The 22,457-nt window shown below is 43.6% G+C and overlaps 2 protein-coding genes across 15 annotated transcripts in view; one reads left to right on the forward strand and one right to left on the reverse strand.

Annotated features, from left to right (window-relative positions):
- ADD1 (adducin 1) overlaps nucleotides 1-2,474 on the forward strand; it is a 65,515-nt gene extending 63,041 nt beyond the window's left edge. For 11 of the 13 annotated variants that reach the window (XM_026846813.1, XM_026846814.1, XM_026846816.1 and 8 more), the window contains one exon: nucleotides 1-2,474. In XM_026846813.1, coding sequence (XP_026702614.1) covers nucleotides 1-353 — 353 coding nt within the window. In that variant the 3' untranslated portion in view covers nucleotides 354-2,474. The other 2 variants (XM_026846822.1, XM_026846826.1) reach the window with 1 other exon arrangement.
- Nucleotides 634-22,457, reverse strand: part of MFSD10 (major facilitator superfamily domain containing 10) — a 27,818-nt gene continuing 5,994 nt past the window's right edge. For both annotated transcript variants that reach the window (XM_026846830.1, XM_026846829.1), the window contains exons 4-13: nucleotides 20,478-20,581; nucleotides 19,370-19,528; nucleotides 17,398-17,586; nucleotides 12,859-12,967; nucleotides 11,714-11,825; nucleotides 10,243-10,351; nucleotides 7,972-8,062; nucleotides 6,207-6,254; nucleotides 4,755-4,844; nucleotides 634-3,465 (exon numbers count right to left, since the gene is read on the reverse strand). In XM_026846830.1, coding sequence (XP_026702631.1) covers nucleotides 3,359-3,465; nucleotides 4,755-4,844; nucleotides 6,207-6,254; nucleotides 7,972-8,062; nucleotides 10,243-10,351; nucleotides 11,714-11,825; nucleotides 12,859-12,967; nucleotides 17,398-17,586; nucleotides 19,370-19,528; nucleotides 20,478-20,581 — 1,118 coding nt within the window. In that variant the 3' untranslated portion in view covers nucleotides 634-3,358. The remainder of the gene's footprint in view (nucleotides 3,466-4,754; nucleotides 4,845-6,206; nucleotides 6,255-7,971; nucleotides 8,063-10,242; nucleotides 10,352-11,713; nucleotides 11,826-12,858; nucleotides 12,968-17,397; nucleotides 17,587-19,369; nucleotides 19,529-20,477; nucleotides 20,582-22,457) is intronic.

Below are 22,457 nucleotides of genomic sequence, written 5' to 3' on the forward strand. Positions count from 1 at the left end.
AGACACAGCAGGACCAGACTTACAAAGATGACAGTGATGCTGCAACTTTCAAGCAAACCCTCCCAGATCTCACCCCTGATGAGCCTTCAGAAGCACTCGGCTTCCCTCCCTTAGGAAAGGAGGAAGGGAGATGTGATGAAGATGTGCCCAAAAGCCAAACGGAGCCACCTGCAGTGGAAAATAAGGAACCCCAGTCTCAACCTGCTGAAGAGCCAGTAACACCAACAGCTGAGGAGGGGACAGCAGCTGATGCAGGTAGTGATGAATCTCCAGGGAAGTCCCCATCGAAAAAGAAAAAGAAGTTTCGCACTCCTTCCTTCCTGAAGAAGAGCAAAAAGAAGAGTGACTCCTAAAGGCCAAACACACTGCAGAAACACTGTCATATTTTAAAATCCATTAACCACTAGAATGTACCAGATCGTACTGAGTGTTTTGTCTTCTTATGTAAATGAATGCAACAAGTTATCCAACCAGCCCCCCCAATTTATGGCTTGATTGTTTAAGGTTATAACCAGAAACTAGTGTCCAAAAAGGTGCTAATCCTGTGTTTTCAGCAGCTACCACAGACCTGATCCCTAATTTGTAACTAAACATAAATGACTTCCACGAGGAAGGCATTAAATCACTTTTTAAAATCTAAAGCCTGCACTGCTTTACAAAAGAATAAAAAAAGGTTAATGATTAAAAATAAAAGACATATTGCTTACCATGAGAAGCATTATTTTCCAGTAGTCTGTTCCAAGTCACAAGTAAATTTCTTCTTAAATATTGACTTTCAGAGAGGATGCTTTTGCAGTGGTGTTTTCAAGGGGGATGTATTCTTGAACTGACATGTAAACTTCTGCAAGCTTGTGATCACAGACCATGTTCTAATCAAGCTTTGAGGCTATCCATTCCTTCCTCTCATTCTCCCCTCTGACTGTTGTAACAAAATGAAGGTGTTTTTTACTTTGTTTTATTTTATAACTGGCACATGAAACCATCTTTGATGTCTAGGACTAAAATAACTGTGGTGTGTTCCGCTCATGTTGTGCATTGAAAGAGCCCAATCTTATTTCTGGTGAATAGAGTCTAAGGGAAATTGTCTTTCAATCTTGCCTCCCTAAGAATCAGTCATATGGTAATTTGGCTGTTAGAAAAGGTTAAAAAGTAACAGTATTAAAAGTATTTTGGAAGTTTTTCAGCTGGTGGTGTGTGAAGCATGGGCAGTTGTATTTTGGGCTTTAGCACAGGGGTTTTTTTTTCCTCTTAAAAATCCCTTGGGTGCACATGCAGACCTGCTGCATGTAAACCCTATTTGCAGCCTTTTGTGTTTGTTCCTTCCCATGATAAAAATGTAAATGCATTACACTGAATATTTAACCTTGTTTAATACTAATTATTTTCCCTTACAAAAAACTGGCATTTCTTTAATGATTTTTTTCTTTGTTGCCAGCAGTGAAGTACAGAAATCCCCAGTACCCTTAGAGATGTATTTTCACCGTTTGCTATAAATGTTTGTTTAATATGTAGCATGGTAAAGAAAATCACTTTGACCACTGATTTCACTATTTTGCAGTTATTGCCATGCTTTTGTCTATCACTTAATTGTAAAAGTAGTTTAAGATCAGACAGGTAAAGCTTGCAGGAATTCTCCAGACCCCAGCCAGAAGCAGGGAAGGCTGGCAGCCATTTCTGGTTTCAGCAGCAGACACCATTGACACCCCTGCGTGGGAGAGGGAAACACGCTGACTCACAGTGTCTGTAACAACACAGAATAGGGATGTAACCTTTTAGGACAATATTAAACATTGCAATTGGTAAAATAGAAAACTAACGCCTTACATTCATGCAGCAGAAAGCATCAAAGGGGAGAGGTGGGCTGAGCGGTTGGACGCAGCCACGCCTGAAAGAGGCCTATGTTAGGCTGGGAGGTGCTGGTACCTCGGGCTGGTTTCTGGCAGCAAAGGGGAAACAGCTGAAAGGGGAATTAGAGCTGTAAAGCTTCAGATGAGAGAAGAGTTTCGAGGTAGGAATTGGTACGGTGAGAAATGTGAGGTCACCTGTTGTGGAAGGGGTAGAGGGGGGTGGCCCAGAGCAGCAGGGAAGCACCGTGTGGGAGAGCCCCTGAACAGCGATGTTAGTCAGGACTGCATGGCACGAATGGCTTTCAGCTTGTATTAACCTTGTATGTCTCTGTACACTAGGAAGCATACAATACTTATTTTGCTAAATTGTGTTTTATTGCAGGGTCGTAATTCAATGACTAATTGCTATATGTTTCAGTTCTTTAATGGAGTCCCTCCATCTATCTTGACCACATATGCAATGACTCTTAATTTCTAATTTTGTAGTTTGTTCTTTTAATTCTTTGTATTACAATATGAAATGTAGTCATGTATGGTATGGTTACACACTTTGGGGCAGAATAAAGTCCTGTATTTTTCTTTCTTTCTTGTATCATTAAGTTCTACTCACAAATAAAACTCTTTAAAGAAGTCTTCTGCTGTTGTACAGATTGATGCTGTTGCCTGTTGAATTTAATTTGCTCCATTTTCTTTTAATGATTAATGTGTGGAGTATTTTCTGAGATGCATAAAAGCAGTTGTTACTCAGTCAGCTGCTGCAGGGCTTCCTTTCCCCAGCTGGGCAGGAGGCAGAAGCTCCCCCCACCCCGCCTGGGAGTCAGGACAGCGAGTGCTGGAGGTTGGCTCCTGGCAGGAGGCTTTTGCACCTCAGGTGGAGCTGAGGACCCTGCTCTGGCTTCACTGAAGCCCTGTGTTTGGTGCAGAGGGGTGTAACACCTTAACTGTGATTAACTGCCCAGACACCTGTACAATGTAACAGTTTATTTGTAATGCAAAAAGAACAACGACGCTTGGTCATCAAAAAACATAATATAAAGAAGAGCTCAAAATTTAACTGTATATTAAAAACAGTCCAACTGGTGCCAAAGCATCCCTTGGGCTCAGGCAGCCTGTAGTAAGCTTCTCCCTCTTGGTTGTGATTGATTGGTGTTTTAAGGCGTTGGTACAGCTTCTCTCAGGCCCACGGAGCATTTGTGGTGATCTCGTGACAGCCGTCTAGAACCTCCCTGCTGGAGCTGCCTGCGGGGTTGGGTCTGTGCTGGTCCGACCCAGACAAACCTGGTTGCAGGCAGGGGCTTTGGGCTGGTGTGTGCTGGTGGGGCAGGGCGAGGGGCAGGGAGGAGCAGAGTGTGCGCTGCTCCGCAGCACCTGACAGGGGATTGGGCCGATCACACCATGCCGCTGTCACGCGTCCGCCTGTCTGATGATCTTCATCATTTACTCAACTGTTTTGCCAAGAGTGGGGTCATGGAGAGGTCCTGGGAAGCTGGTGATAGTTCTGTGGTTACTTCCTACTCCTCTTTAGTTGGCTGTTTTATAGAACCAAGTAAAACGAAGGGGATGAGGAACAAAGCTCCACAGACAGTGAAGCAAATCTCTGCCCCTGCCAGCCAGTAAACTGCAAAAGAAACACAATGTAGCTGGTTAGTGTGCTTGTCCCTGCATCCCTGCGAACAGGCCCCCAAAGCTGCTGCTCCCCACAACTCACTGGTACAACCAGAGAGCACAGAACTACTGTATCTGTCACTGCCCCTCCTCGCTGGCACAAAGGTTACAAAGGGGGTGGCCACCAGCAGTGCTGGTTCTCATCTGAGGGAACACCGCATTAGCCGGGGTTACTGTACCCGGGGAATTCTCATCCTTGCCCACCTCACAGCGGGGAAGTTCCTGTTTGCTCATTCAGCTTTACAGGGCAACTACTTCACCACCCCAGCAGCTCCTCCACAGCTGCTCCTGGCAGTGTCTCTTGCTGCTTTAGAAGGTCTCTCACCGCTGGTACCGGCCTCATCCTGTGAAACACTCCCCAACACAGGGCTGGGGTGGGAGGGCAAGGGCAGGACAAGTGCTGCACTCAGGAGCAGTTTTGCTGTGAGCTCTTCCTTTCAGTGCTTGGTGCAGGGACGGGGGCAGGAAACAGGTTCTGGCTTTGCTCAAACTCAACATTAGGTGTCCAAGGTCACGTTCTGACTTGCTGCGTGGCTGCTTCCCCTCATTCTGTCCCTTTTTACCCTCTAATTGCTTGGGGAACTGAACCCTGTACAGGGGACACTTGTGCTCCTTAGGCACAGCTGGGTTTGGCCTTAGCCAGGGCTGCTAGGCCCTGCCCATGCCCTGGGCTCCGGGGCAGGAGTGTGGACTCTTTACAGGTTACAGATGCTCTGAAAAGTTCTTTATGGCACATTATAGGCTGCAGCTTCATGAGCTGTGTGGAACCAGTTACCACAGCACAGGAAACCTTGATTTCACCAACTCCCACTTACCCAGTGCCCAGGTGGCCCCTCAGCAGGCGGGGTCACTTGCTAAAGCAGCTAAAATTAAGCCCAGGAAAGGCAAGGCTGCCTGGTCAGTCTCTGACTCCCTCTGGGGTGCTCCGCTGCCCCCACAGCTCCACCTGGGGCTTGGTTAGTTGGATGCTGTTGCTGGAATTTTTAAAGAGTGAGGCAATACCAAATTATCTCTGCTTGTACAAACTTTTAAAATTCATTCATGAGGCTTTTGCTGGTGCTACCAAGGACCATGTCCTGCCCCTGGTGCAGCTCTGAGGGGTACCACTTCTGCAGAAACAACTTTATGGCTCTGAAACGTTCTGTGCTTCCCCTTCCCCTTTTCCTTCAGACACCTGGGCTGTGGGGGCAGAGGGAGGTTGGAGGGTGGCAGAAGCAGGAAGGAGCACAAGGCCACACTCACCTGTAGCCGACAGGATGGGTCCCAGGGCTCTGGCAAGGGCGCCCAGGCTCCTCAGGATCCCCATGACTCGGCCCTTCTGGCTGGCAGAGCCTGTGCAAGCAGAGAGCTGCTACTCAGCATGGAGGCTTTGCTTGGGGCAGGGAACACAGGCAGAGCAGGGCAGGGCTCTAGCTCTTCCAGAGATAATTCCCCCATCTCCCCCTCCTTTCATTTCACACTCCCTGCCCAAGCTGCCTTGATTCCCCCTCCACCAACCAAGACGAACATGGCTGCCACACGGACAGAACACCAGGGCTTGTCATGGACAGTGTGCAGTGCACCGCCTCCCCGGCAAAAACCACCACCAAAACCTTTACCTTGTACCCCACATTTGCTTGGAGTCACAGGTGTATAATAAATACAGAAGCTTTGATGCAAGTTACATAAGAGCAACATAATAGTGACATTAATGAGCAAAGATTTACTTTTTCCCCCCAGCAAGCACCGTAGTGCTGGCAACCAACTAAACCAAAGCTAAAGAAAGAACTGTGTCATCCACAGATGGCAACGCAGCTACCTCTGCTTTACAGGGTTACGTAGCAACCAGCACCACAAACCCAGGAGGTTTCAGAAGGTTCCTTAGGTCTTTTCTAAGGAATTGGGAAGAAATGATTACTGCTGGCAGCGATGGCTGGCATCTCTTTTAGAGAACTCAGGCCAGTCCCTGCTCAGTGCGGGTTGTGGCCTTTGCCCACTCTGCCTCATCTTCTTAATCATAACCAGGAATAAGGCTGCTGCAAGTTTCCCTGTTGCACTGGGACAAGCTCTGTTACACAGTACAAACCTACAGTGTGACACTAATGGTCACTGAACAGATTGTTCCTGTTTGTTAGCTCTGAAATGACGCATTATGGAGTGCTGAGAGTTTTCAGAAACAGCTATAAGTCAGTTTGGGGACTGTGCTCCCTTGCGGGATGTTTCTGAATTTTCCAGGGTCAGGATATTGTCCTCCTGTCTCCAGCAGCCCCACTTGGCTTCCCTCATGTGAAGGACACTCACAGAAGGGATGGAGCCAAAGGCTGCAGCACCTCCAGCATACGGCCCACAGCCCAGCGCGCTGCCACTGCAGGTAACTGCAGTCATGGATCGCTGGCTGCGCTGGAAAGGGGCAGCACACACCTGACCGGGGAGGGCTCGCTTCCAGGCTTTTAGCCTCTCTCCTGCAGGGGTGGGTATCGTGTCAAGGATACACCAGTACAGTGTGGAGCAGCATTTCTGCTTTCCTTGTTAATGCATCTGGGGAAAAAGAGGACTTTTATAAAGCCAAGCAGCAGCCCGAGTCACCAGTCCAACATTCAGCTCCGAGGTGGCCCTACACCACCAAATTGAGGTCAATTCTGTATTTGAGCCAGGTCTATACAAAGGTCAGTTATGTGGCCAAGGGCTGCTGCTCAGAGCAGGAAAGACACTCACCATAGCCTGACACCACTGCTGACAAACATGGGATAACGATGGCCGCAGCTGGAAAAATCCACAAAAAAGACTGTCAATGAACAGCAGAGAGCTCAGAACGTTTACAAGAGCAATAGTGAAAAACATGTGGCCCAAACTCGTTACTACTGCAGAGAAATATGCCGAGCTCTGGGGCACTGTACCAACAATGAATCATCAGGTTTAATCTGGTTCAATAATGAAAACACCCTCTCAAAGCCAACCTGCACGAAGAGCCCAGAGCCACGAGTGCTCCGCACAGATGTTTCGCATTAGTGTCTCTCACTCTGTGAGCCCACAGGAAAGGGGTGGATAGGTCAGATCAGCTCACTGGTAGTTTTCCAAATAGCTGTGGTCTTGTCAGCTGGAGCTCGTATTTCCAACAGAGGTGGCTGCGCACAGAATCACACCGTCCCCATGCATATGGCTTTACCCTACCCATGGATGAAAGGGGCAGCTACATTCTGTCTTGGGAAATCAGACATTCAAGTCCAAGAAGAAGAGGTTACAAAATTTTTGGACATAATCACTGCCCTCTTACTGAAACAGGGGCCTTTTCTGCCAAGAAGGAAGTGCCTTAAGCATACAAAGCAGACTCTTTTCTGGGAAGAAAAGGACAATTGGAGAGCAGGAACAACAGACATGTTGCCTTAATGGCAGGTGCCCTCACTCCTGGGGCAGAGGCAGGAAACAAGGAGAAAAGAGGCCCCTCCAGACGCATTTCTGGCTGGCTTAACTGGGGAAGAAATGGGGTCTAGGTATGGAGCCTAGGAAGATGCAGCACCTAATTTAGAAGCACAGTTAGACAAAATTAATACCTCCTCCTCTCACCCCTCCTCACCAGTGGACTTACAAAAGCAAGTTAATCTGTAGGTAAGATGTAGATTTTGAAACCTGTCAAACACAGGTGTCCCTAGACAAGCAAGCTACTAAACAGATGTATTCTGTGGTTTACAGTTTACTCTCAAATCAAGCAGTATCATGCAAAAGACTAGTCTTCTCCTTTTGTAATATTTGAAGCTTCTTAACAACAGTTAGCAGCTCTGGGAATATCTGAAATCTCTTTTCAGATAGATAGGCACTTCAGTAGATTAATCCAACTTCATTCACACGTTTCCCTGAATAACAGCTTAGATTGGCAGACTATTACTTACATAAACTCTTAAACATCTTTGAAAACCAACTGCACTTATCAGAAATACATAGAGTTTTGCTCCCTCCCTGAGCCAGAGTTTGCAACACAAGAGAGCAGAGCGGTGTGCAGCCCGCAGGGCCCTGGGCCACACTGCTCAGGGCAACGCTGACCCACCCCCACGCTCCCTCACCCCTACGCTCCCGCCTTCAGCTTCAGAGCCTGCAGGTCTCTGCAGCCTGTTACCTAAGAGATAATGCAGCCACCACAGACACAAAAACATGCTGTCTCCCTTCTCCTGAGCTGAGCTACTTAGTGAGTATTTTGCTTCCAGGTCCGATAAGAGGAGGGAAAAAACACTCTCAAGAGCTCTGCAGTGAGACAGGACAACAGGAGCACTGGGGATGCTTCCAAATATCACCATGGCAACTTCTGGTGATACAAACAGCATCATAAAAAAAAGGGACACGATTTCTTTCATATTTTATAAACAGAAATGTCAACTTTCTGTTACTTATAGTTTGAAATTAGAAGTGCATCTTTTTTAACAGGGTGAATTAATACATGAAGAAAAATGATTTGTGCTTAGCCTTCAGTGTATGTTGAACAGCTCACCAAAAGAGTACAGCAACAGTCCAACACTCAGCATGGTCACACTTGCAGCCCATCCAATTAACAAGAAAGCTGGAATCAGCAACATAATAGCCTGCAAAATGAATGAGTCACAGGGTTACATTTAAGCTCCGCTTGTTAAAGCCTAGCTCTAGGTGTCCTGCCAGTTCTTCTCCACTGATGGGACTACATTTAAGGTAGAAGCAGAGTGCCACTTCTTCCCGAGTAGACATTTCAAATTCACCTGGATGGCCACAAATCAGCGCAATTTTCTTCTGTTTTCTCTCACTATCCATGATTGCAGACCACATGCAGGCTGCTGTCACCTAGAACACAGGCTATAGTTCTCCCACAACCCATTTCCCACAGTTGAGAAAAAGATGCTTTCACAGCATTCTCTCTCACATGATCTACTGGTTTTTGATTTTTCCTCTTGTTCTGTGTTGAACTGGACAGAAATCCAGCTTTAACTTTACCTCCTGAGCTGGCACAAGAGATCAAAAAGCTTGTGTGCAACAGGACTACAGCTCCTCTGCTTTTTGTCAGTCGTACTGACTGATTTTATCTTTAGCTTTCAGAGTCCATACTTCTGGAGTCAAGAAGAAAAAAAAGGGGGGCAGGCAGGAGGAGTGGTGGGGAATGGCATTTGAAATTCAAACCTAAAAACATTCTTCATCTCCTCCAAGAGCCTGGACTTCAGTTTCCCTGTGATGTTCCCCTGGCATACAGAGCTTTCGCAGGAAAGACAGATCAGTTAAAAGCTGCTGCGTGTTTCATAAAAGAGGGTATTCACTCCGACCAAATGTCTCATTTTGAGGATTCTGTTATAAATGAGCCACTGGAAACAAGCAGGGGATTTCTCCACAAGGCTTGCACCCCGGCCGGAGTAAACATACCTGCTTTATAACTCTATTTGAGTCGTAGAGTTTTTTTTTTCTGCGAATCACTACACTTCCCAGTACAGGGAAGAGGAAGGTGTGTTACAATTAGTGGGGCAAACCACAGTTAGCATAAACTGCAGTGCAGTGACAGCAAACACAGCAGGCTGGCAGAGTACATGGAGGATGTCGATGCACAGGATAAAGGGGCACTAACACAGCCCTGTGAGTTTTCATTCACAGAGAAATGCTTCCTATGTGACACAACAAACTGCCATTAACTTTTAGCTGCCAGGGAGTAGGACAGAGATGATTTCCCCAGCTAAGAAAAGCTGAGTCAATTCACTCTAATGCAGTGCACTTTGGTAATCTTTATTACCCTGCCACCGTTGAAACAGTCTTAAAATAATGTATAGTCATAGAATCCTAGACTGGTTTGGGTTGGAAAGGACCTTCAAGATTTCCTAGTCCCAACCCCCCTGCCATGGGCAGGGACACCTTCCACTAGCCCAGGTTGCTCAAAGCCCTGTCCAACCTGGCCTTGAGCACTGCCAGGGAGGGGGCAGCCACAGCTTCTCTGGGAAACATGTGCCAGGGCCTCACCACCCTCACAGTAAACTGATGGAGGCTTTAACAGTCCAAGCACACTTACTACCAATCAGACAACAAAAGTTCAAGAACACTCGAAACCTGCTTTGTTTGCACACACAAACATAAATGACAAAACATATGTACTTGTCCCACAGCTGTATAAACTGCAGGGAACCTCTCCCTGTCACCCCAGTACTACAGCAGCAGTTCTATGAGGAAAGAGGCAAGCAAAACAAAAAAATGTACACTTTTGTCAGTGAAACTACAGTCTGAACATTGGTACATGCTATTGTTATGTGCAATACTGATAATCACAAATTGAAGATTGGAGGTAGAATCTATTTTACCCTTGTCCACCAGTGAAATGTACTCTAGGGAAAGCCTGACAAACACAGAGATGGCCAGACTGATGATGTCCCTGAAAATAATTTGCCAGAATGAGTCACAGATCAGCTGTGTTTCAATGTCTGCACTGCAAGAGGAATCACTGAAAGAAAGCATAACCTTCACAGCATTTCACCTAGCTTGCGCAAACAGACACTCTATTCTCATTCCCTCAGTTATACATGAAAAGCTCAAAGTTTCAATAATATAGTTGATAAGGTAAGAAATGGCTCTAATGTTCCAGAGTTTAATTAGACTGGTAAGTGCTCAACAACCAAGGTGTTGAGAAGGCATTTAGCTGGATGAGACTTTTTTTTTTTTAATTTGACAAGTACAGTTATAGCCTCCAACTAACCTTCATTGCACTCTGGACTGAAAATTAACATATCAGATTTGTGGAGGAAAAGAAAAAAAAAATTACCCTTTTTACAGCTCTTATTTCATTTCCTGGCTTGATTCGGCGAGCATAGCCTCCCTGGATCACAGCCATTGTTATTCCAATAAAGAAAAACATCTTGCCCTGCTGCATGCTAGAAGGGAGGCGAAAACACAGATTATGGAGTCACGCACAGAGCATTCCACCCTGGGATTCACAGGTTCAGTGTAGACTCTTTTCTGAACAAAAGAGAGAAAATGGGTTTTGGTGCTTGCATGAGCAGTGCAAAGTTCATAATATGCTGACATGAGTTTCCATGGCAGACAGCAAGAATATTAACCCATGAGGTCTTACGTAGAGATGGGATGGCTGCTGGCAAATGGTGCAATCATCTCTAGACTGCTATGATGTAGTTTTATCATTTCTAGGGTGGCCCACAAAGAATCAGCATGTTAATTACCCTGTATCATACGCACAAGAGTTGTTGGTTTCCAAGGAACAAGTGTTTTGTTTTCTCACCACCACTGCCACCACTCGTGCAGAGTTTCATTAAGGCCACCAAGGCACAACAGGGGCACTGGCATGGTGGTGATCATGTACTGCACCAGGAACAGTGAAACATCACTCCCTCCAGCCTTAAATATTTCTTCAAATTTTCCTTTCACCCCTCTTATCTACTAAATTATGTGGATATTCTCAGCTAAAAGTCCTCACCTCCATAACAAGCTTCTCTGTCACACAGCCTGTACTGTCAGCATTGAGTTGTGCATCTCACTGCATGGCTGTCCTGAAAGGACTCTACAGAAGCAACCTTAATACACTAGAAAACCTTCCCTTGATGCACACACATTAGTTAAGCCACGAACTGTAATGAAAGAGAGACAGGGAAAGAGGAGACAACCCCCTGAAAATTACTCAAAGGAAAGGACACACATAAGGAATCAAGCTGCAAGATCATGCCCCTGGCTGGAAATCTTTTTATGAGCTGGCAGGAAAAGTATTTCCAGCTGAGCTGCTGTTAGTGGATTCTGTTCTCTTTCTTCTCAAGTATTTGACTAAAGGAAAACAAACTCTATGATATAATGACTGTACATCATATAAAAGGCAGAACTCTGATGAGCAAATATAATCACATAGCTATCCCTCCATCCTTCGCCTCTTCTGTGCTTCAAGATACTGAAGAACTCTTCTGGGCAAGAAGAGAGAAGGTTTTATTATAATCAATACAACTAGCTCAGCTATATTTCAGGAGTTTTAATTTAATCTTGTGTATTGATTTTCTCTAGATACTAGAAATTGTAGATTTGGTATTTCCTTTCATGATAAACAGTGTGCCTGTATTTTCATAAATTCTTCCCTGCAAAGCCCAAGTATCACTGAATTCAGTGATTGCTTCTGAGTGTTTTTACTAACCTCATAAAGTCTCTCTTGAAAATAAATGAAGAGACACTAAATCAAGATTTTAGAAAATATCCTAGACAAAATATACAACATTTATCTTCTAAGTGTGTTATACCTGCTGAACTGGAATCTCTGGTGAGTGAGAAAACTCAGTGTATACTCCAAACCGGAAAACAGGAAGAGGTACAGGAAATAAGCCAGGCCCAAGATTTTGAGATTCTGAAGATCTAAACAAACAAAAAAACAAACGGGGGGGGGGGGAGAAACACCGTGGTGTTTTTCAAGCATAGCTTCAGAACATAACAACAACAGCAGAGCAACATTTATCAGCTGTACACGGAGAAGTTCTCACCTCAGACGCTCACTTTAAATAACCATACAAGACATGCCATAAAATGACTTCTGCCCACTACCTGCCTTTGTATGAGGGGAGGAGAGCCAAGAAGACTGATCTTTCTCTGAGTCACTCTGGTCCCACTCACCCAGTCCAGCCCCTCTGCCTCACACTCACATCCTCCTCACCTATATGAGGATTTATTTATTTATTTTAATCAATACCTGTATTCCACCTAATACCTTGAGGCTGCTCTCAGGATGATACTGGCTAAAGCACAGTATCCCTTCTTCTAAGCTACAAATGGTCTGTGACAGATTACCTTACCTGGTTTACTGCCAATGCAAGGTTTAACAGGTTTTCTCCAAACTGGCAAATATTACTGATGATTACTGATCATCAATGATTACTGATTACAAATATTCCTGATGTAGCAGCAAGGAGTACTGAATAAGTTGGTGGCAAACACTGATTTATTTTCTACAGCTTAAATAATTTCATGTAGAGAAATGGCCAGCTCAAATCCTACCCCTACCTATTTACTGAGAAATAAATTTCCAGTCTGAAGTTTCCTGGTTTGCAGCTTGCATAAGCTAACTCACTTCTCCCTTACTCATGCCTTGATCTATCTTTTTAAATCTTTTCACTCACTAAAGCCTACCCCATGCTGCAGCCAGTACCTGAAGAAAAAGCAAGCAGCAAGTCAGAAATCTTCAAAACACTAACCTCCAAAAACTTATTTTGGGAATAACAGGACCAGCATCCAACAGAACCTGCAATTCCTTGTTCATAAGTTAGTAAGGTGGGTTTTAAATGAGTGAACAGAGCACTGCTTCTGAAATCATCTGAGTAAAGTTTTCACTTAGAAACCACCACCACAAAAAAAAGACATATGATATTAATATAAAAAGCCATCTAACACTTACTTGCCTCTGAAGGGGATTCCTTTCCTCGGGTGACTGCAGAGAACTGAAATAAAGCCAAAGGACTGAGCAAGTCAACTGCTGCCTGAAATCCAGATGTCACAGAAGAGACCTGATCAGAGAAAGAAAGAGGTTTATTTAAAAACCTGGTGTAGTAACTACTGCAGGGAATTGACAGTAACAGTCAAATGTGCTTCTACACCTACACAAATCAGCTGAGATGAAACAAGACAACTGGCATTGGGGTTTGAGTGACCGCAACAGCCCAGACCTTCTGAACACAGAACTGGCTCCAGCGCTATAACTAGAAGGTAGAGCACTGATAGCAGCTTTCCCTGAAGACAGAAAACAGATTCTGCTCCGAGTTCTTAAAAAGCAGAAGAGGATCATTCTCCACACCCTTGAAGGTGGCTTTATTTGGTTCAACTTGTGCATCACCCCTCATGTCCAATGAACATTTACTGGGAAAATAATGGCACATCTGCCTGCAAGCTCATGGGAAGGTGCGGATTTGCTTGTGTGTTACAAGTCTGAGAATAGTATACTTGGAGCACATCAAACAATGCTCTGGTTTTGTACTGGTTGTTCTCTTAGCCAGCCAGTGACACCTCCTGGGGACAAAAAGGAAAATATAATTTTTAGAGAGAATCTTTGGAGAGGTTGTTAGAGAGATTTCTAGAGCGATTATGCCCAGTCACATTGTACAGCTTTTTAAAGAGGAAAATTTATTTTGTAGCACTTCTGGTCCTTCTGCATACATCTCAACCTAATTACACACCTAGTGGCATTCTCCCTGCTCCTTATCCACCAGTGCTTAGGAGACGCTTATTCTTTCATCTACAGAGAATTTAATTCATTTTTTTCTTCTTAAGTTAAAACACTGAAGAAGAAATAATGTATAAATTCTTAAGGAAACAATTCCTTTTAAAGTAGGAGAATTTAGACTGTCACTCTACATGACAGTCCAAGGAAGAGATAAAACAGACTCAAGAATCCTGTATAACCACACTCAGTATTTCACATCTTCAAAGCACTGCACAGACTTTATCTGATCAACTTCCTTCTCTTCCCCGATAGGGAGGGAGGGATCTATTACCCCCCTGAGGGCAGAGATTAAAGGTCAAATTATCAGTGGAACTTCATCTTGGTGCATGACCTGAGGACTCATTTGAACTGGATTTAATAAAGCTGCAAACAAATGAACCTTCAATATGGTATTAACATGTCCCCTGTCTTGTTTTGATAGTCAGAGCTTCTGAGTATCCAACAGCAGAGCTCTGGATCCCATTAGTCTCACAACAGCAACCAGTTCAATATACCAGGCCGGTTTTGAATAAAGCCATAAAGCTGCTGATCCACACAGAACAAACTGGGATATTTATTTCCCTTTCCGCTGCATGTATTGGAGAGAGTAAACAGACGCTCCCAAGAAGCAGCTTCCTCATGCTTTTAAAAGGTCTGTAAGAGGATTTCCTGAAGCTGGCTTGTAGTAATCCTCAGTTCCTGCATTTGTTGGCATGGTGGTGTTTGTACTACAGCATAGAGAATCTGGTAACAAGCAACTCTCTTCAAGCATGTTTGCAGTAATAAAAAAAAAACCAAAAACCTGTAGTTTGTACCTGTTTTGAATTATTCTCCATGTCAGACAGTGTGCCAAGCTGCTTTGCACTACAAGGCAGTAGAGGATGTACATTTTATGTGTGTATGTTTAAAATCTGAAGTGTTTTATGAAATACATATACACGTATTAGATATTTTTTAGTATGTGTGTGTATGTGCATATAAATGGCTTTTAATTTCTGCTATCTTTGCCCTGGAAGCAGTGATCTAGAAGTGACTTCATCCACCAATTGATAATGAAAATCTTGTTCTAGAACTGACAAAAGTGTTTCACCACTCCCAAACAACAAAGTGTACACTGACAGTTTCAGTCAATGTCCAGCTGGATGGAGTTTAGATTCTTCACAGGTTCAAAACCTGCAACATCTAACTTGTATTTAATTTCTATGCCTATGATTTATTACTCCAAAATAGCTCAATTTTACTTCATGGTCACCCCAAAAGTCACCTTGAATGGCAGACTTTTTTCCCAGTGTCTTTGTTTACTTTTTTTTTTTTTTTTTTTTTTTTAACTAAGTAACATGTCTTGAAGGCAGAGTCAGTCCAAATCAGGAATACAGCCTGGGCCTTCCAAGCTCCAGCCTTACCCTTCAAATCAGACACTGTTTAGTAAGCATAGGAAAAAGCCTTGCTTTTCCATAAGTCTGCTAGTGATGATGCATAGCCCTATACATGGTCCTTACATGATTAGCTGGACACCAGGAAAATTTTGCGTGACCCTCCCTTCAGCTAGGCAGCCTTGCCCATGACTAGCTTAGTTAAAAATTAAGTCAAAAGCTCTTAAAGGGGACAGATTCCATTAGAGACCTTTCTATTCCTCCCTTCTCTCAAGGAGGTCACAGCAAGAGCTGCTTTTGGCCACCTGACATAAAACCAGTGTCTCTGATAGATGAAAGGTACAGTTCTCTAGTCACTCTTCACCTGATAAACTTCTGGAAAAGTTGAAATAAAGGCCAAGAAGAACAGCACAAATTCTGTTTTCTCTGTATGAAACCTCATCCTTGTTCCCCCTGCCCCCCTCCACCTTCCCCTTTCTACAAGTTAATTCCAACATGAATGATTGTGAAATACTTATTTTCTCCTGTGAAAGGACTGACAGAGAAACAAGAATATCATGAGAACACAGCATATTAAAAGGAAACAGATGTCTGATCCCATTGGCACATCCTCCTATGGGTTATCATTATCATTTCCCCTCTTTGTACAGCTTTGTCCTTCCAATGCATCCACTCCTATACTTTGGGAGCACCTGCTCCAGCTCAGCCCAGCCAAGTTCCAGAAAGGCAGCCAACATACCTGCCTTTCCTCTGTCATCCACAGGCCAAGAAAAGTGTTCCTCCCTCACTCAAAGTGGGAAGAATTACCAAAGAAAAGTGCAAGGCAGCCTAATAAGTGAAATTACAAATACCCTAGTACACATAAACCACATGGAGCCACTGCCCAGATGCAGGCTGAAAGGAAACAGCACAGAAGCACCAACACTGACACTTGATCACAAGAAGCTCCAATGCCAGACAAACCAGTACCTCATCAGCAGCCAAACATCACGCGTGTTTTGCATGACTGGGACCTGACCGTGAAAGGCATCTACTAACCCACCTCATGTAATACCCGCTGCTGCACAGAGACAGTGCCCCAAAAGTAGGGACAGAGCACTCATTTTCTTATCAAAATTCAGTCATGTTGGCTAAGGCAGACTAGCTTATCAGAAGAACTCTCAAGAGGACAGTAGAAGGGGGAGGGAAGTGTTCAGTCATCATACACTCCTACCAGGCGCTGAAGCCATTTATCCTTCTGCAGCAAAGGTGGAATTGTTTACAGAATACAGATTTGCTCTACAGCACTTCCCTATGTTAACATGTTGCCACCACCCCACAGCGTGCAGCTATAGCCAAGAACAGGATTTTATCCAGAATGTTTAGAAACAGCCAAATAGAAAAGTGGAACAGATGACACATGGAAGAGCTGTGGGGAAAAAAAAAAAAAAAAAAAGCTGTAGTGCTTGGGGAGATAAACACAAGCAACCAATTTCACATGAGACACAACCTGACAACCTGCTGGGAAACACTCAAGAAAGGTCTAAAGTTTTGCCCCAGCAGGGGCACTGCGGACAAAAGTTTCCAGAACAATTCTCAGTATCAAATAGGTTTGGCTATCCAGAGACAAAGAACATTTCAAAGGCTGAGAAACAAGTGACAATAGGAAAGATCCAATCCAGCTGAAAGCCTCAGAGTGCTTCACCCAGATACCTAGGGCTGAATCCAGCCTCTCCCACACAACCGAATGAGATTGCTCCAAGAGAGTTTTAATCAGATGTATCTTGGAGAGCATCTGATCACATAATATTAAATCATAGCGTTAATAAATGTGTGGCCCCACAAATCCAATCAGTCACTGAATTTTAGCACATGTAGATATTTTGTATCTGTGGAAGACAGCACAGCTCAGCGATAACAGTCACTTGCTACTTGAGTGTTCAAAATAATCAAGCAAAGACAAGATAATAGTTAAGAAAATTTCTAACATATAATGAAAGAAAATCCAGTCTCTGATGCATTTACTTTTATGAGGAGCTGAAATTCATCCTCAAGCAGTCACTATGATCATAGTTTAAAATTCACCCTCTTCCTTCTAGGGTCCCATTAGTTTTTGAGAAATTTAAACCTAATACACCAAACCCAGCAATTAAGCAGACATGTTAACTATAAAGAATTTCTCATGTTACACTAGGCTAGGAGGTGGGACCATCATGCAACCACTCTGACACCAGACTGAATAATAATAATTAATTCCTAGTCCCAGGAATGAGCTAAATTGTTGAGATACTGGCTCAGTCCCCTTTTCGTTGCTTCCAGTATTTCAACAGTTCTCAAATCCAGGTTTTGCAAGAAACACAGATCTTCAGATTTATAGTCCACTTACCCGTTTTTCTTTGGGAAGTGTCTCTGGAAGTAAGAAGAAGATGAAAATTAAATCAGCCACAGCAAACATGAGTGCTAACAATGCTGAACGAAGGTAGAAGACTTCTCCTTTCTCTGTCTCCATGGCTAGGTAAGCTCCAATCATGGGACCCAGGGTAAAACCAAGGGAGAAAGCAATGCCAATCATTGCCTGCAGTGATACAATGAACACAGACATTGAGTTTTAGATACTAGTTTGTTCAGGTAGCTCAGTTCTAAAATAGTCTGGATTTCCTGACATTTGCCTTAAAGAAATGTAACCAGATACAGACCTTAACCACCCTGAGGATGTAGGGAGTACAAAACAGAGTATTAAGTGTGAAAAAACCTGTTATTTCCAAATAACCAATTTTATTTTCTGTCCAGTGAGGAAAGTGGCAGGAACAAACTGCAATGTGGTTATGAGTGAAAGGAATCTGGGAAGGAAAATAATGATTTTTACTTCAGGGACTGTTCAGCCAGATAATCCTACACTTTTGTAGTGTAGAACTGGAGAAGGGAGGACAGCACCATGGTAGGAATTCATAATGATGTCTATAGCTTCTAAAATGCTTCGGCAATTTCTGTATTTAGAAATGTATGTCTCATAAAGCAAACAGGCTGATAGGCTTCCCAGAAGAACCTGAATTTAATGCAAGTACTAAAAAGGATTTATGAACTCACTATGAAACCAGAGCATATGAAAGAAGAGGTGGAATCTGTACACATTTATGGGAGCTTAAAAGGGCACTGATTTGAGTCATCAGCCTCAGTGAGACCGCATAAGAATAGAACAGTGCAGGATCTGGCCCATTTTCTTTAAGAGATATTCAGAGATGTATACTCGCATTTGCAGGACCCAAACACATGTCATCTGAGGACACAATTCTCCTGCTTTCCTGAGTCTATTTAACTATATCTATAGTAGTAAACAAGGCCAGGGCACAATCAGCTGTCACCTCACAGTCTCCTGGGTTCTTTCAGCCTGCCTAGCTAGCACTCTCCCAGGCAATGCCCCATCACAGTTTGGGAATAGCATGTCAGATGCTATTCCCTTCCCAGAAAGCAGAATGAACATGCCTACTCTGCTGCGGAAGAGAGTATAAGCCATGTGGATGTGAGCCTTGCTGTACTATATGACTTGCTCTCAGGTCCTAAAAAATCAGCCCTGAACCATTTTATTTACTAGTGCTGTATGGCTGTCCCTCTCCAGAAATAAAAATATATTTTGGCTTACCAGAACGATAATAAATTGCTTGGAAAACTCATTAGCTATCACTAGGAAATCTAAAGCTTTCCCTCCCAAGAAGCAGCTGTCCTACACAGTGGCTTATAACAATCTGTTAAGAGGTTTGGGTCCCCAAGGTTTTTATAAGATAAAAGATCTAATTAGTAATTCACAGGCAGAGTTCAGCCCACAGGGTGTTTCCACCTAGTCCAGTGCCTTCTGGGAGAGGACAGAGCAGCAGTTCATACTACTCGCTGCTCAGTCAGCCAAATGCAACATCCTTTACCCTCTGAGCTCAGATTCTGAAGGAAGTCAGAAGGCACACTGTGCTGTGCAGTGCTGCTGCGCTTCCACAGCTTGGAAAGGTGAGAAAAATGGGTTGTCCTGTAACTGGCTTCCAGCTTCCAAAACTGGGCCAGGAGACCTTTCAATTTTTCAGCTGTTATAATGAGGATTGCACTTATCAGCAGGAGTAACAGATACAACACTTATAGAGGTAGTAGTTTTTCCACCTCTAGGGCATCTGTGTTTCACTTGTAGGTAAAAGTCACTAACAAGTAAAGTCTGAGAGCTCACCAGCAAAATGGTCTGTCATGTTTTCAGAAGCAAGGCAGTATATAAAGTCATGTTTACACTTGATCATACCTGAGAAAGACATTCTGAGCACCTTAAATCAGTTAAGAGTTACCCAGTAAACCCAAACATATACCCCACATGTGTTACTCACCATGCCCTTGCTCCGTGCTTTTGGAGAGTCCAAGTCAGCAATTATAGCTGTGGAGAGGCTGACGTTCCCTTTGCTTATTCCACCTACAATCCTGGAGAGAAGAAAAATGCCAAAAGTCCTAGAGGCAGCCCATAGCGCGTATGATGTTATCAAACCCATCTGCAGAAGGAAGAAAGTGTTCTTTATAAAGCCGAGCAAAGTTGATATAATTTCTGCATACTTCCCAAATAAACATTTGATTTTTTTGTTTGTTTTCAACACTGCTCCAAACCCCATGTACCAGAATGTCTGAATATACTGATACTGCACTATGACCTGGACAGTGATATAAAGAAGTAGAAACAGATCCATACAAACTTCATATAAATGTGAGGTTACTATTAAAATTAGAAGAACAAAGAAAGTTCAGAGGGAGTAAAATCAGTCCTGGGCACAAAATCATTTTTATACATCCTGCTCCACTTGTTTTCAACTTCAAGAGAATTCTGATATAAAAATAAGAAGAATTCACAGTTCTAGCCCTTAAATGTCATAATCAATCATAAGTGCACGTGTTTATTTAATTCACTCTCAGGAAGCCAACAGGATAAGGGGATATGTATATAATTTACCGCGGAGTTCCTCCATATATGTACTTGCTCTGCACTGCTTCTGTGATTAGAACCCCGTAACAGCAACAGAAAAAATGTCTTGGAGAATGTTCATGTTCATAAGAAACATATCTTACACTCTTACATAGCTGCTCTTAACCAACAATCCCAAGGCTCTGTGAAACAGGTCATGAAGCAATCACTTGGGGAACTAAAATATACAGGGATTAAGTCTAACATTTGTAAACAGAGCATCTGAAGTCATACCCCCGTACCCAGGGGAAAGGGATTCTGGAAAATCCCAGGAACAGATAGGTATTTTGGTGTCATTCTCGATCTGGGAAGCTCAGCTTAAACACCTACATTTGGAACTGTGGCCAAGTGATTTGGCAAGATGCCGTCAACAACCAAGAGACCTAGAATGTTTAAGTTTCCAATCCTTTGTGCTAACCACAAGACCATGGTGCCTTCAACTGTGTGTTGAGATGGCATGACTAAAATCAGTATGAGCCACATACCACTGTCATCAAGATGACAGGCCTTCTGCCCAAGCAGTCCGACACAGCACCAGTAAGGGGAGAGGAAAAAAACTGTAGGATGGAAAAGATTGAGCCGATCAGACCTAAAAAAAAACACCAAACAAAAAACAAACCAATATATGTCATTAGGCTTGCCAGCCAACCTGTTCCAGACCTATTAGTCCATTATATCCTTTAAAAGTACACAATGAAGTGTAAAACAACAGCTATAAAGAACAGCTTTATATCTGAAAATAAGCCACCCTCAAAACACTGATCATCCTGCATTGTCATTTAACTGAGGTGGCAGATACAGACAGACCAGATATACAGACAGACCAGATATACAGACAGACCAGATATACAGACAGACCAGAATAAAAGGAATGAACTGGATGATTCACTGGTTACTTCACTGGTGAGAATGGGTTTGAAAGTCACTGGTTATAATAGAATGCTGATTCTCCACCTGACTACATACATTTTCTGTTCTTAAAGCAGACATAAGGCAGTCTTTAATAGTCACAGTTCTTTTAAGATTGTTTTGATTGTTTGAACCTGATTCTGTCACACTTAATTAGCTTTTCTTTCCTTCTTATCATGGGAAGGACAGAAGCACTGCTGTGAGGCACCCTAAGAGGTAGGAGTGATTCCAACAGACCCCAAGAGTCTTTGAAATCTGCCTCCAGCTTCTGTGATCTTTAATCCCTCTCCTCTCTTGCCATTTCTAGCTTCACTTATTCATTTGCATTTACCCTCTCAAAAAGCAGGCAAAAAAATGCCTTGCTGTCACAGTTTTTCTCTAAGGGAAAAACTGGGTTATATGTCTCAGATCATTCAGCTATCAAACTTTAAAAGGCAGAGAAGAGACCAGAAGTTCTGTTCCCATCAACTCTGAGGGAGGCAGATATTGATATTGAACACCTTGGCGTGAACAGCTGCTTGTGATAGCTCAAAAAAATGTGTAAAAAAAAAAATCTTATAGATTGGTACACTGGCAGTTTATGTTAACGAACATGCAAGTTTTCTTTCTTGCATTTCTAGCACTGTCAAAACACCCAGATGTGTCAAACACTTCAAAGCCAGGGAGCAGCAAGAGCAAGGCTGTTCCACATGGGGGAATGAGTGTGACCACAGCACTGGCAGTGCCCTCGCCAACCAGGGCACAGTCCTACGTGATCCAGATGGGTTGAGCAGAGCAGGGTGTGACTAGAAGGGTAGTTCCCTTGACAGTCCCAGACAAGGCAAGGGTTAGACATCAAGTCTATCTGGGGAGTCCAGTCAAACCAGCAGGAGATTGGGTCAGAGAAAGGAGTGGAAACAAGACTACAATTCAGGAGAGAAGACACCTGCAAGGCAGGCCCATGGTCCATCCAAGAGACAGGGCCAGAAACAGTTCTGGAGATAAGGCTATACTTATGATACAGCTCAGGCAAGGTCCAAGTCTGAGCCAAAATACAGCTCCTGAATCACTGGGCAGAAAGTGCGTGCGTGAAGGTTGGTCACTACAACAGAGTACTGGTGCCCTCAGGGCCTTGACAAGGACAGGGAAGGTTCCTGCCCTGAAGAGATTGCAGTCTAAGATGAAAGAGAGCAGAATATATCCTGCATCGGAAGAAGCAACAAGATGATCTTGCAAATATCTTTCCAATCCTATGCTCCTTGTTGCAGATGAATCCAATGAAGAAGCAAAGGCCGCAGGAAGACTGCAGTGGCCTCTGCTTAACGTCACAAGTATAATGAACCTCTCCACTATCACCATTTAAGCTGCAATCAGATAAAATGGATTGAGACAGGAGCTGACTACAACTAAAATAACTTGTCCATCTTCCCCTGCTTCTGTAGCCTTGGTCAACTCTCCAGTGAGCTAATTCAACTCAATCTGGCAGAAAATAAATCCGGAAAAGTACAGAAGAAATTTGCTGGTTTAGCAGATTAGATGGCTCATTAAGAAAAACTGTCATCAAAGCCTGCATAACA

Source organism: Athene cunicularia, assembly GCF_003259725.1.
Source record: "Athene cunicularia isolate RWA chromosome 4 unlocalized genomic scaffold, athCun1 chr4_part1, whole genome shotgun sequence".
Classification (NCBI taxonomy): domain Eukaryota; kingdom Metazoa; phylum Chordata; class Aves; order Strigiformes; family Strigidae; genus Athene; species Athene cunicularia.